Source organism: Plectropomus leopardus, chromosome 20, assembly GCF_026936395.1.
Source record: "Plectropomus leopardus strain MGB_pleo_1.0 chromosome 20, ASM2693639v1, whole genome shotgun sequence".
Lineage (NCBI taxonomy): Eukaryota > Metazoa > Chordata > Actinopteri > Perciformes > Serranidae > Plectropomus > Plectropomus leopardus.
The window spans coordinates 11,204,646-11,218,995 of record NC_142195.1 but is presented as its reverse complement, the minus strand read 5'-3'; the positions used below and the strand labels follow the sequence as shown (position 1 = coordinate 11,218,995).

Below are 14,350 nucleotides of genomic sequence, written 5' to 3'. Positions count from 1 at the left end.
CAAAAAAAAGACCTGAAAATAAGCAAAATATGAAAAAAAAACCAAACAAAAATGACCTAGAAAATATGCTGATAAAATGTATTTATTCTATACATTTTGCAATATTCGTTTGCTGTAAAATAATTTAAAATTTAAAATTATTATAATCATAAATGTAGTGTTAGGGGAATTTACCTATTTATCACAAATATATATTTTAAAATAATCTTACACTTTTTTTTTTTAACTAACCTTTTGGTCATTTTATTGTCACCTTTTCCCAATTTCTTGTAAATTTTGGAACCATTCTTATTCAGATGGTCATTGCCTCCCCCGCCGATATTTTCGAAAGAAATCAAACTAATTTGCTTTGGTTTATAAGGGTCAAATAGCTTGTGAAAGACATCTGAATGTAGCACAAAAATATTTCAAAGGGTTAATCAGGCACCTCCTCAATCATCAATACTCATCTAAATACCGGACTCATTTTCCCACAATGCCTCACTCTGGAGTGCACGTGTCAACGCTGCCAGCAAACCGGACTGAACGTCACATTCCTGCATTCCCTTTTTCCTCAGTCCGGGACGGCGGAGTTTAAGCTACCACCAGATAGCTAATCCTCTCTCCCACATTTCTTCTTGACAAATCACACCCATGACACGGCGGATTTGATCTCAGGAGGTGATCCCGGGTTCACCAGGAGTCAGAATCTCTTTTCGGGTGAGGATTTGTTTTTATTATAAACCGGTGAAGGAGTCTGTCGGGTGGAAAGCTATAACCGTGGTAACCAGATAACAGTTTGATAAGATGCGCTGGATTTGTCGCTTTGTGTGACCTCGTTATGGTTTGGCCCTAACTTGGCGGACCTGTTGATTTAGCACAGTTGACTGAATGGGGGTTTAAAGTCGTAATGTGTGGCCTGTTGTTTACTGTTGTACTTACCAGCTAGCTAACGTTAGCCCCGGCTGGTTAGCTGCAAAGCTTGCGTCACCATTGTTACCGGTGATACGCGGGCGGACACGCCAGGGTGTGGAGGAGCCTCCAGATGTGGCTTTGTTACTTTAACAGCGACATTATGGTGCAGTCATTTTTTAACGTCCTGTCAAAATAAAAAGCTCTTTGCTAACGGATACATACACTGCTAGCATCTCAGACAGCATGGGCGTGGTTACATAGTAGTGCAAAATATGGAAAACTGTAGCCAGTGTAATGATGGGATTGTCATGGTCAGTTTTTAAGGTCACCTTTGCAATTAGTTTTCTTTCAGTAACGTTTTACTTGCAGAACAGGGATATCCATTCAAATGTTAGATGTCAGTGTGCCGTAGAGAGGAGCTGAGCATGCTGCAGATTAGCAGTCTGTCTCAGCTGTTGACTCTAACAACAAAGAGTGGACCACAGCAGCTGCTATGGCAGGACAGAGGGAAATCACATATACTTTTAACTCTTGTGGAAAGTAGGATCTGTTATGTCTTCTGAAAGCTGAAGCACATACCATTAGTGGTATAGGTTGTTAGTTTGCATGATCTTTAATTAAGCACCAGATGGGACAAGCTGAGCCATGTTGTGCTAGTATCATCTCTTCAAAAATCAATATAATTTTATATACAGGGTTCCCATGGTCATGAAATTCCAGCAAAAAATATGAAAGTAGACAAACTGTTTTCCAGGCCTGGAAATGGTTTAGAATCATCAGGATGTTTTGGAAACGTTGTTAATATAACTTGTTTTGGCTATGTTCAAAAAAAAATTCCAAAACATGTCTAACATTACCCAACAAACTTTGCTCAAATACTAATTTAAGATCTAGTGCTGTGCTGCATTACAGTTAAGAGTCACTAGTAATAATGTTATTGAATATCACAATAACAATATTACCTGTGATTTATAAACATATATTAAAGTGTATTGAGTTTTCTTCTGTTTAAAGTGTACTGCTAAAACATAACAAATTGCACATTGGTTTCAAACAATGAAAATATTTCCAGTCATTCTTGTATTAAAAAAATTAAACATAGAACTAAACTGAAAAAACTACAATAAAAAGAGGGATCTTTAGAGTTTAAAAGGGTGTAATTTTCTACTGATGTTCTCCTACAACTAACTAAAAAAATGCACATTTAATAATGTATGGCTCTCAAATGACAAATATGCAATTTTGTTCTATAATACCTGTCTTAGCACACTGGAGTAAGAGCCTTATTATTGTTTCCTATAATTGCTATATAGGTTGACCTATTTTAAACTACTTCAATAAAGTCATGGCAATGGGGTAAAATATTATGAAAAACTTCTGGAAAAGTTTTGAAAATTCATTCGTAAAGATGTGTAGGAACCCTGTATGTATCATCACTCACATGCTGTAAGTTAACAAACTTTCCAAACTCTATCCTATAGGATTCCTCACTGCTGTTTTTAAGTTCGGCTTCCTCGTAACATTCCTTAGATGCCGGCTGTTTGGAGACTGATTGGATCAGAGTGACTTTAGGAGAGGTAAAGGAATGTCTGCGTGCTACCACAAGTCTGTGACCCTCCTGACTTCTATGCGACACATTTTAATGCAGCTAAGTGTGGCCCAATTTGCATAATTTATCTTAGACAGACATCGTTTTCAATTGGTAAGTGAACTGATAATCAGATTTATCCGATCGCACTGTACAGAAAGTGTGCGCCATTGACTGAAGGATATCTTCACAGTGTTTGATCTTTGCGCACGATGCCTGCATCACTGTGGAGCATCAGCTCGAGGCGTATCAGTCTGCCTAGTTGTGAGTCCGGTTCAGCCAGTGCCTTTATTCATCGTAAAGAGATATTTAACTTGGCTCAGTGCCTGTCATCTTAAGTTTACTCAGACTGATCAACTCATTTGAAAACTTTTAATTCTTTTAACCCTTTGTGAACATGGTACACTCAAACATGTGGATAATATTGAAAATATTAATTAGGAATTAAATATAAGTAGATAGAATGTCATTTTAGCTCTATTTTGAAATTAAATGGACCCAGACGTATTTGTTCAAAGTTATTTCCAATATGGAGGCTGATATATTTGTAACTTAACAGAGAACCAATGCTTGAGTGTGTGCCGGAAATTTTAGGGTATGTAAAGATGTGCATGTTTGGATATAATTATGTAGGAAACTACAAAACGTGTCCATCTGGTGACACAGCTAAATAGTAATAAACATACATTATCCAGAATCTTTTGTAACATGTTTCAAACACAGACTAAAAACACGTGGTGCATTATATTAACCATCAGTTATCAACCCTGCTGATTTTGCATAATTCATACATGTTATGGTATGATTTATTGCTACAGTGTGGACATATTTGGCACACACATTAAGATGATCTGGGTCTCATTCAGATTCACAGTTTGTTGATATTTTGCTGAAATATTTCATTTTTACCCAACTTTTTAATGGCGTGTACAGATCGATCCACACACACAAAAGTTTTTTCTTGTGGACTGAACTGCTTAATCACCTCATGGCAGAGGTGGCACATGGATTTCACATGAAATTGAAGTAGCATTTTACAGAGGGTCCTCTCACATCGATGTGATCAAATCACTGTAATCTCCGGCTGTGGGTGATCAATAGTTGGGCCCTTATCATCCAGCCTTTCATTTTTTAAGGATTTGACCTGACCACATCAAAGCAACAGTTAAATTTGCACCTGGTAGTTAGCCATTGAGGAATAAAGACAATGATTGCATTTTCCCAGAATTAGAAAAAAGGAGTGTTGCTGATGTTTAAACTTGGCCTGAAATACCGCTGCATTAAGACGGTCTAAGCAGAGTCGGTGCAGTGTCATCACTCCAGTGATCTGCAGTCCCAGCAGCACATACAACTACTGCACTGATTTAGTGAGTGATCGAGGCAGTGAACTCTGGCCTCAGAGGTCAAACAGTGTTAGAAAAAGAAATAATGAGCCAAAAGTAACACTGACAAATAATGATGCTGATGATGTAAGTAGCAGCATGCCAATGTTACCTTTATGCCTCATGTTAAAGCAAAAGCTAAGAAATGGGATAGTCTTTAGTGCTGATGACCTGCCGACCATTTTCTAATTCACAATGATAATAAACAGATTCACACTGGGTTTTTATTTGTACTTTTAATAGTAATAATAATTTATAATTGATCAGTCGACCTGATCTCAGCTGATCAGATCGATTGATGAGAGGAGTAGCTGCTACAAAGGTGAAGTAAAGACTTTTAGACACATCGCGATCAATGGTGAAGTTTTACTCTAGTAAAAAAAAAAAAAAAGTTTTTACGTTTTACTTTCACTGCGTCTGGTGTTCTACTGCTCCATCTATACCTTCTACTCATTCCAACGCGAAATGTGAACGTGAGTACAGATTGCAATCTCGGTAAATATTGCACCTATTTGTCACTGCCCTCCCAAACATTCTGACACTCAAATGGCATTTTTTCAGACAGACAAATCAGGAGAAAATGAACTTTGATCGAGACGTGTCTTTGTTTTTGCAACATACTCTGGAAATTGGCAACAACTGGTGTTGGCTGACATCAGAAATTAAGCTACCAGATAAAAACAAGTGTCATTCAATTTGTCAGTCAAGAAACATTCAATTTGTACTGTATGAAGTGTTGTATTGTTTTGAATCATATTTCATCCATCCACACAAAGTTTACTACACTTCCAAATAAGGTGGGGGTATGTGGGGCAGAGATGACCACGCCCACTAGCAGTCCGGAAGTGAATATTATTTTATTAAACCTTTGGCACAGCTTGTAATGAGGTATCTTCTGTTATAGAGTATCATAGTCTGCACTTCAAGAGTGTGGTGCAATGAATAACCAAACAGTAGGCTATATATTTTCTAAAAGTGCTCCTAACGATGGTCCAGCTCCAAAAATAGAAAATCCAAAGTGGCTGCAGATGTTTTAATCGTGTTCGGTTGCTACAAATAAATGAACATGTGAGAATCCCTGTAAGGTGCCCGAGTGCATTTTAAAAAGCATCAAAATAGAGCTTGTTTATTAAAAAAAAAAAAAAGTACCAGGGGAGGGTCCCTTGGACCCCTAATAGAGGTCTAAGCTAATAATTTACATATTAACTACACATTTTAATTTATTTATTTCTTTGATTCCCCCTGGCCTCCTGTCATTTTGCAAAAGTGCCCCCCCCGAGCAAAGCAAGTTGAGTATTTCTGCTTTAGAGCTTGTGACGCACACCCAGGTAGACGCATGCAGTGCTGCTGAAGGATGTGGAGGAGGAGCGCACGCAGCTGCATGTTATGGAGAGAGTGGGAGTAGCCTGCAGTTAACTGGAACACCCTGACTCAGCCTGCGCCGCACAGATCTAGCCTCATTTCAGTGGGAACTGCTGCTCATTAGGTTGCCTGAAGTGTATGGATGAGTGAGTGGGAAAAGAGACAATGAAGAGCAAAAGATCAGGTCAGCAAGTTCATGATTGATGAGGACATACAGTAAAAGAGAGACATCAGGTGGTAGCTTCAAGCTGAGAGCAGAAGGCCTTTAGCGTATTGCAGAAATGTTGTGTTGTTCTAGAAAATTACAAAGCCTCTATTTTTTTTTGAAACAAGCGATTTCAGGACTATTGTCATACTTTGTATGGCTGACCTTTTTGCTCTCAGAGTTTCCTGTTTTGTCATCATCTCGTGTGTTTAACCCCCAACCAATAATGGCCGCAGCTCTGTCGCCGACAAACCTTTGTTGCCTCTCTTTTTCGCTTTTGTTGCCGTTCAGCTTGGAGGCCTCAGAACTTCTACCTACACTCCATACATGCTGTGAAGCCTAACTTGTTTGCCAGGACTCTGTATTTGTGTGTGTGGATCCGGACAGAATAGCATTGTGGGACTACAGTCCCACAGTACTGCACATGCCCAGTGCTCTCCCATTAGGTCACAACAGGGGCATTGAAGGACAATACAGCTATTGTTATAAGTGTACACACACACACATACCCTTGGACCCCCGCTGTGGCATGTGCACGCTGTCTTCCACTGGTCAGTTTCTCTAGATTCAGGTCATTCAGCTCAAACTGTATGAGTAACACATTTACTCACAGTAAATAGTTACAGTGAACGGGAGGCAAGAACTACAACAGACTCCTTTTCAAGTTGGTGCAGTTTTTTTTACATTTAAAAACGCAACTCAATCCTTGTTCCCCCAACTTTCTGCTGTTCCCCGTTGGCTACTCCTGCTCTTTGACTCAAAGAGATTTTGTGTGTTTTGCATGTATCTCAGTGACACCTTGTATGCATACTGCTTGAGTTGCTACATGCCTTTAACATGCAGCATTTGGTTGAAAACTGTATTTCATTTCCCTGATTGACTGCTGATATTGCGGATGATGAGAAGCTTTCAGTATCCTGCCGCATCAGTTCCACAGTACAATGACGCTCCGGATGCCTGTAAACTTTTTGCAGGAGTAGGCTCAGGGTCATTTAAGGATATTTTTACTGATTGATACTGACTATATACAATCTCATATTTCTAAAGAATTGCAAGTGAGTGCAGCAAGATGTTGGATAAGCAATTTGAAAGCTTTGTGCTAAAAACATTTCTAAGAAACATGTTGTAGATGCATCACCTGCGTTGCTGAATTTTAGAAATAGAAATAGCAAATAATTGGTTCATACTACAGATAACGAGAGGGAACCAAATCTTATACAAAATCTCACACTGGCTTTACTCTCTCCGCTTATAATCTGCAAAATACTAAAGGCATCATATAAACCAAGATTCAAATGTCTTATTAGTCACTTGCTTTTATATGGGGTGAAATTCAGGGTATTATACTCTTGAGGCTGCGCTAAAAGGGCTGGTGTCATAAGTGAGTCAGTGCCATATAAAACTATTAACAGCAACTTAACTTTGCATCTGTACTCACACACCAGCTGAAAAAAAATCTCCTGTGCCAAAAGCCAACTTTCATGCATCCAAAAGAGCACATAGTGTATATAAACATCTTGGCTCTTTACAAATGATCACAATTGTGCAGCAAAATCTGTTTGTTACATTGTTTAACCTCTCAAAAACAGATTACTCTAAATTATGTTTACTCCAAGTGTGAGTTTGTAAAGGCAGCCGGTCAGTAGTAGACCTTATTAGGTGAATTAGCAGCTCTCGCTCCATGGGGTGAGAACATTGACTTGGACTCCTACTGGGGAGACTGGGTCTCATGCCCTGCTCTGTTTGGGTTGTGTGGATTATGGTTCTTACTGTTTGGCTGTTGTGTAACCATATCAAAGGCTGCAAATCACTGGTGGCTCCCAGCTTGTTTTACTTTGTTAATGACACATTATATGTTGTTTTACAGCCAGTTTGGTTTGTAAGGAGACTTTTACTGTAGTGGTATCATGTCTTTGGATCTGACATGTATAATGGTTTAGTTTGTTCGCTTTATGTTGCAGTTTCATGCAGAAATGACTTTTTTTTATTATAGCTTTGAAACTTGACTAGAAGAGAAATAGGGAAGCATCCTCAACACAGAAAGTCAATAATGAGTAAATCCACTAAAAGTACTGCATAATGTTTAACAGTGCTCTAACACTGATGATAAATATTCAACAGCCCTCATACAGTGGGCGCGGGAATGTGTGAACTTACCACATAGCCGTGCCATCTGAGCTCAACTTAGTTTAGCTTCAGAAGATAACTACATTATTTGAAAGCTGTTATCCCCTTTGTATGCACATTACAGACTGTGTGTAAAACTGCATTAACATGAAAATGAATAGCCAATTTATGATGTGGTTTTTGGGCTATCCCATTTATGTGTTTGAGCATGTAAACACCATATTACGTTCATGAGAAGCCCCAAATATGCCAGCTGGAGTGTTCGGAAAGAAACTGTGGCGTATACACGTAATATGAATAACCTGATTTCTCTATGCTCATGTAAACACCATATCCTGAATATCTCGTCCGTGTAGTCACAGTCAAACATTTGGAGCAGGGAGGGATATTGCACAGTGTATCATGATCACATTTGTTTTATTTTGCAAGTAATCAATCTGCTCTCTGCTGTTTGGTGATTTATCCGATCATGAAGTACGGATGGTGTAGATTGGCATTCACCTCAGCCTCTCAAACAAAGAAACAGTGTGCTGTCCAGTGCCACGCTGTGTCTGTCTGGCCAGTTCCGTATCAGTCTGGACGGTGTTGAGCTTCAAGCACAGTCTTCGGCTTGGTCATCGTGTAGGACATGCTGTTTTGCATTTTGCAGTTTTGATATTTCTCTGCAGGCCTGTGAAAGGAATCCCAGCACCTAGTCGACTCAATAACCTACTCTGTGTTATCTATGCCTGGTTTTCAGACCTCTGAATCACTGCTCACATCTCTGAATTGTACAGCGGCTCAAATCCACTGAGCTGCTGGTCTAATATAACTGTGTGCAATAAATCCTACCGCCATGAAGTTTGTGAATGTTCAGCAGGAGCTGTTATAGAGAGATGTTGACTCTAATTTATGGTCATTGTGGGTGCCACAGTTTTATCGCTGTTGAATTATACCGTGTTCACTGAAAACTACAGCCGTCAAAATATTGAGATGCCAGTTCTTCAGCTCCAGAACAACAATAAAGCTAAAAGTGTGGCAGGCAGTTCTTTGCTGGAACAGCTGGTAGACTTGAGGCAGGGAGAGCGAAAGGGTGGAGACAGGAAGGAGCAGGGGAGGAGTCGAAAATGCGGGACTGCAAGAAGTAGTTTAAGAAGGGGAAGGAGAGAAGGACGGACAGATAGGAAGAAAGGACGGCTCACCCTGTGATGATCCATGTTACTACAGGTGGGCTAATGCTTCGACCTACAGAAATAACCCACATTGATTTTTGCATCTCCTTTTTTTGGTCTGCACTCAATGATTTGCTTTAGACTTTGGTTGTCACTCACTCTTGACCTGCAGCATTTAGCCAATCAAATGTAAAAGCTGATCCACAGAAAACTAACTTTGGAGCTGCTTGATAGGTGATTCCTTGTTTTGGTAATATTTTAAGGATAAGTGCCCACAACTCACTGGTTCCAACTTCTTAGTTGTGAATATTTGATGTTTTTTATGTCTACTGTGAACTAAATATTTTGGGGTTTTTGGACTTATGTGATGTGATGGACAGGGTTAGGGTTAGGGGTTTTTTTTCTCTACTCTGCCATTTAATGGGCCAAACAATTAATTGATCTAAAAAGGTCAAAGGTCAAAGGCCAAACAATTAATTGATTTAAAAAGGTCACGGCCAATTTAGCATTGCACTTCTATAACATTTTCTAGCATGTGATAGGCAGCAACATCAAAATCGATTTAGCAGAAAACAGCGATGTCATCTTTCTCACACCACTTTCACATTTTTTGCACTTTTCAAAATCTGATGCCTTCATTACCCACAATGCAACTTGACTGCTGAATGTTGGGCCGGGGAGCCTGTTTAGACCTGATATGAACGTGCGTTGCACTGATTCCAATCACAAAGTGGACAGCTGAGACACTGTTCACACCTAAGTCTATCATGTGTCTCCAGCTGAACACTTGTGCTTAAATGTCATTACTGCCTGTGACACTTACCTTAGAAGGTCAAAGGGTCAGTGCACCATTATCACGTCGGCACTCTTAGCAGCTAGTCATATTAGCAGTTTTGTTGGTACTACTGGAGATACTGCTTTCAGCATCTCCTTCAACAGGGCAAAAGAGAGGATGGTCATGCAACGTTTTGTCCACCTCATAAAATGGGCTAGTTATATAGAGCAGAGCCCCTTTTTACCAAAACAACCACCAGCATTGGTGACATAGTCCTTATCAGGGACGCATCAGGATGCATTAGCGTTTAAACTACAAAAAACGTGTCTGGAGCCTCATTTCCACTGCGCAAAAAACCCCACTAACACCGGCTAACATCTGGCTTTTTAATGAAACGTACAATCGGCGCTCATACCCGGATCAAATGACTCTGCAGTGGTCATGGGTATTTGTTGCCTCCGGCTCTGATTAGGAACACAACACCCAAGCGAACATGCCACTTTCAGCTCCTTGGCCAGCGAGATGCAATGACGAGTCGTCGCTTATAATCGTCCGTCTCCCCCTAAGAGATATAAAGAGAAGTAACCACCGTCAAGTTTTCACAGACCATGCTGCTTTGTACTGTTTACCTGTTCATCGGTTAGTCCATGACGTCAAACAGACACACCAAAACGAAACCCAACACGCACGCGCACACACAAAAGGCACACTCACAAAAGCTCTGCTCTCCTGGCAATGGCAGAGCAGACCATAGCCTATTTTTAGTGGTTTCCTCATGTTTGAATAACCTGCGTGCACATGCTTTTTTTGGTGGGAAAGAGGTATTGGTTGTCATTTACACCTGTATGTAGTGCCATTCACTTGTCATTGGATCACTTAAGACTTGTTAAAGACAAGCAATGTTAATATCAGTCATAAACAGGCTAAGGGATATGGGTGTGTTATGCTAGTAGCCTCAAGCAGAGATGAGGAGCAGGCTACAGAGGTCTGTTTAACGCGTCTGTCTAACCCTGCACCATTCATTTTCTTACTTTTAGTCATTATACGCACCTCGCGCTGCCTCAAATTACATCACATAAAAGGCGTTATATAACCATTTTCCTTATGCTGTAGTATCCACCAAGACCTGTATACAAGCCTTGATGTGTAGAATTGGAGCACTTCTCTTTTTTATTCGCGAAAATAATCACGTAACAAATGGATTCTAAAAATAAATTTAGGTACAACCATTACTCATTCTGTCTTTTAGTTTGGGCCTTTCGGGAAAGGCTGAGAGATCATTACAGCTGAGTTAAAATGCAAACTGTCTTCATGAATACTTGTGTTTTACCTCACCATGTGCCTGTGTCTTGTAATGTGAGAACCCATATCATTGCTTATCTTAAAGATTTTTGTATCGACAAAACTTGTGTTTGGTAAATGTGAGATGCCTTGCGATGCTATTTGAGCTGCTGATCTTGCAGAGTCAGTTTCTGTGTTTAGTCAAAGATCAGAGGAGCCACACGCCTGCTTCCTTTATGTTTGTTTTAGTCATGTGCTACTAATACAGTAGCCTTTTCCTGTATTGGTCGGATGAAATCCACAACCTCTGCCTCTCCCTTACACCCTAAAGGGATGATTGTGGTCTCACATGCGCATATTTGTATCACCTTAGAACATTATGATGTTATAATGTAAACAAGGCCAAATGTTCTCCACCGGACAAACACTGATTGTTATCATTGTTAAGCTGAAAGATTAAAACCCATCGCTTGTAGCAAAGCAAATGTCACAACCACTTATTTAAATGCAGATTTGGAGTGATGTGTTATGAAACAACAGGATCGAGAGGACTTTGCGTCAGATCTATGATAAAGACACGGACACGGTGTTTACTTTGGATATTGATGATGATGTTATTTGGGGTGACTGTATGCATGCACAGGCCTTTTGATTTGCTACTCCTACTTGCACCATGAGCAAATGAACTGGAACAGGGCAGATGCTAGAATAAATAGAAAAGATAGATACCAAGTCAAAAAGACAGAGAACTAGATGAGAGTTATATTAATGGACGGATCAATAGCTGTTGGCAGCAGCTTGCCCTGAGGCAGTAATTCTATACTACATGTCAAGGACAAGTGTAGGATGTCTGACTGAGCTCCAACCACTACCAATATGCATCAAACCTTGTGTTGTAAACTTCCAGACTACTATCACTGAATGCTTCTCCATTCATTTAAACTGTGTTGTAATCAATGAAGCTCTGCTATAGTTGAGAAGTATGAACTGAGATGAGAAATCAAGGCCATGAAGAGTCTTGACGATGCTCCAACAACCCCACTTAAGTGAATTGGGGTGTACAAAATATAAATAATGCAAAATAGTATAACTCCACCACTGAATGCAGCCTCGGAAATAAGCGCACAGGTGAATCAACACCTCAGGAAGTCAGATAAATAAATAATTAAATTCAGTGTAATAATCAGGCTGGACGAACTGGAGATTGGCCTGACCTAAATGACTGGGTGAGAGTCTGTTTTTGAGCCGAGCACGTGTTGGTGTTGTGACATAAATGGTCTGATTTTGGGGTGACAGGAATAGGACACGAAACTAGGACAGTAGTTCAATTTGAAGTTGCCTTATGCTCTCAAATCATCATGAACACTGAAATGCATTTTAAATGTGTGTGTGTATGTATTTCAAAGTCTGGCATATCTATCTAAACTTTAACACGAAGACGAAGCTTGTGCAAACTGTTATGTTTATGTGTGTGATCATACATGTACACTATGTGCAAATGCTTGTAAAGTAGCCAGTGATGGTGATGACATGTTGTTTGTTTTCCTGAGGGAAAAAAAAATCTTCAAGGCAGCTGTAGCCTTTAAGCTGCAAATCATCATGCTAATCAAAGCCCTGCTGTCAATGGGTGTATTGATTATACTATTGACATGTATGGATTATAACAATGACACTACAGAGGGTCGGATTAGGTCATGTTGACCCTGCTTCATGGCGTGCAGAGATTAGCGGTGTGTATAAAGTAAAGCAGTGGGGTAGTGATGAATAGGGAGACTCACTGTCCTTGAGCGGAGACGGGTTCATGATCAGGTCTCTTGCTCAACAGGGGTGCTGTCCTGTAACTGACCCTGAGATTTGATCTTCCAATGGGGCATTACCCCCCTCTTAATACTTGTCAGTACTAACTCAGGAGTTGTAAATATGCTTTCTACGGTCATTGGTTCTCGTAAAGGAGTGAATCTTAAAAATAGAATTATCTATTTTTGTTCTGTTGAAATAGTTCTCAGTCTTTACTCTAGGTTGTTGTTTAATAAAAGACTTAACAGTGCAGCAATAGGTGTGTTTAGATGTGTTGTAGGCTAAAAAAAAAGACACTGAAGATATCACACTCTTCTCTACCATGGCACCAGATAGCTCTGCAGCTAAAAACCAAAACAAAGGGTTTAAACTTTGTGTGGCTGCCTTGTTGGCTGCAAATGCACAGGGCTCCCAGCGAGTCCCCAGGGCTCAGCAGATACCATTCTGCGTGCTCCAGGGCCATAAATCCTCTTTGCATGGCTGGTGATCAAGCCATGATGTAAAGGAGCTTAGTAGCAATAGACAGCCAGGCAGGAAGCCGCTTGCCTGTTGGCCACCGATCAGGTGATCAAACACAAACACTGACAGGAGAGAGAGAGAGAGACGGCAGGGAAGAGGTGGAAAAACAAAGAGGGGAATGGACATGGAGAGGTGCATGAGTGGTGACACCAGAGGGAGTTGGCTGCAGGGGCAGTGTTGCTTTTAGTGACTTTGGAGGCAAGCAGTGGATACAGAGTATGTTTGACAGAAGTGAGGTTATGTGACTTCTTTGAGTATTTGGAAGTGACCAAGGTGAGAGAAATGCCTGTTATTGCTGGTATAACTGTTGATAATTGCCATTATTGGATCTATTTGTCTCAAAAATATTGTGAAAAAATATTCCTGTCATTATTTTCCACGGGCCAATGAGATGTTTTCAAATTATTTGTTCAAGAGTCTGAAACCCAAAGACATTCAGTTAAAAGTCATATATTACAAACAAAAGTATAAAGTCATCACATTTCCGAAGCTTGAACTGGAGAATGGTATTTTTGAATTAAAATTTTTAACCAATTTTTAAAATAGTTGCCGGTGAATTGAGAAATGAGCGATCAACCAGTTGTTTCAGTTCTAGTGGTACTGTACTCAACAGGTTATTGACAGTCATATCACGGAGGTGTCAATATAAACACTGTCTTCCAGTCACAGGCTATGAATGTGCTAACATGGAAGCTCCTTGTCATGTTGAAATTTAGCCTGACTCCTTTCTCTCTCTTCCTCCCTGCACAGGTCACTTTCCTCCTTCCCTCCCCCTCCTCCCCTTCCACCCATCACAGCACCGGTTGTCATGGAGAACTCTTCGGTGGCGTCTGCGTCGTCTGAAGCTGGGAGCACGCGCTCACAGGAGATAGAGGAGCTGGAGCGCTTCATCGACAGCTACGTGCTGGAGTACCAAGTGCAAGGGCTTCTGGGGGACAAGGCAGATGGGGACTTGGACTTGGACAATGGTGGCAAGGTGCCACAGGTCAGAGCCTCATTATTTCTATGGATAAAATCTACTTTGTACCTTGTATGAAACGCTCTCAGTGGTCCCATATGTGTTAGCAGCAGTGGTTATGTTTGGTGGTGTCTCTGGTCTCTGTCTTTTAAACATGCTGACAGGTTACAGCCCGCATCAGAGCAGCTGCCTTTATTGTTGTGATGTATATGTGTGATGTGCGTAAACCCAGACAAATGTGGAGTGGTTAACTTACTGTGTACTTTACTTTACGTTGTGTTTATTTTTATTTATACATGTAAACAAACCCC

The 14,350-nt window shown here is 40.4% G+C and overlaps 1 protein-coding gene across 6 annotated transcripts in view; it reads left to right on the top strand.

The window, feature by feature from the left end:
• Window positions 1-517: 517 nt before the first annotated feature.
• ctif (CBP80/20-dependent translation initiation factor) overlaps window positions 518-14,350 on the top strand; it is a 61,653-nt gene continuing 47,820 nt past the window's right edge. The window contains exons 1-3 of one of the 6 annotated variants that reach the window (XM_042508948.2): window positions 519-699; window positions 2,376-2,471; window positions 13,832-14,066. In XM_042508948.2, the coding sequence (XP_042364882.1) occupies window positions 13,890-14,066 (177 nt within the window). In that variant the 5' untranslated portion in view covers window positions 519-699; window positions 2,376-2,471; window positions 13,832-13,889. Of the gene's footprint in view, window positions 700-2,375; window positions 2,472-8,682; window positions 8,765-13,214; window positions 13,355-13,831; window positions 14,067-14,350 lie in introns of those variants that run through there. The other 5 variants (XM_042508951.2, XM_042508946.2, XM_042508949.2 and 2 more) reach the window with 5 other exon arrangements.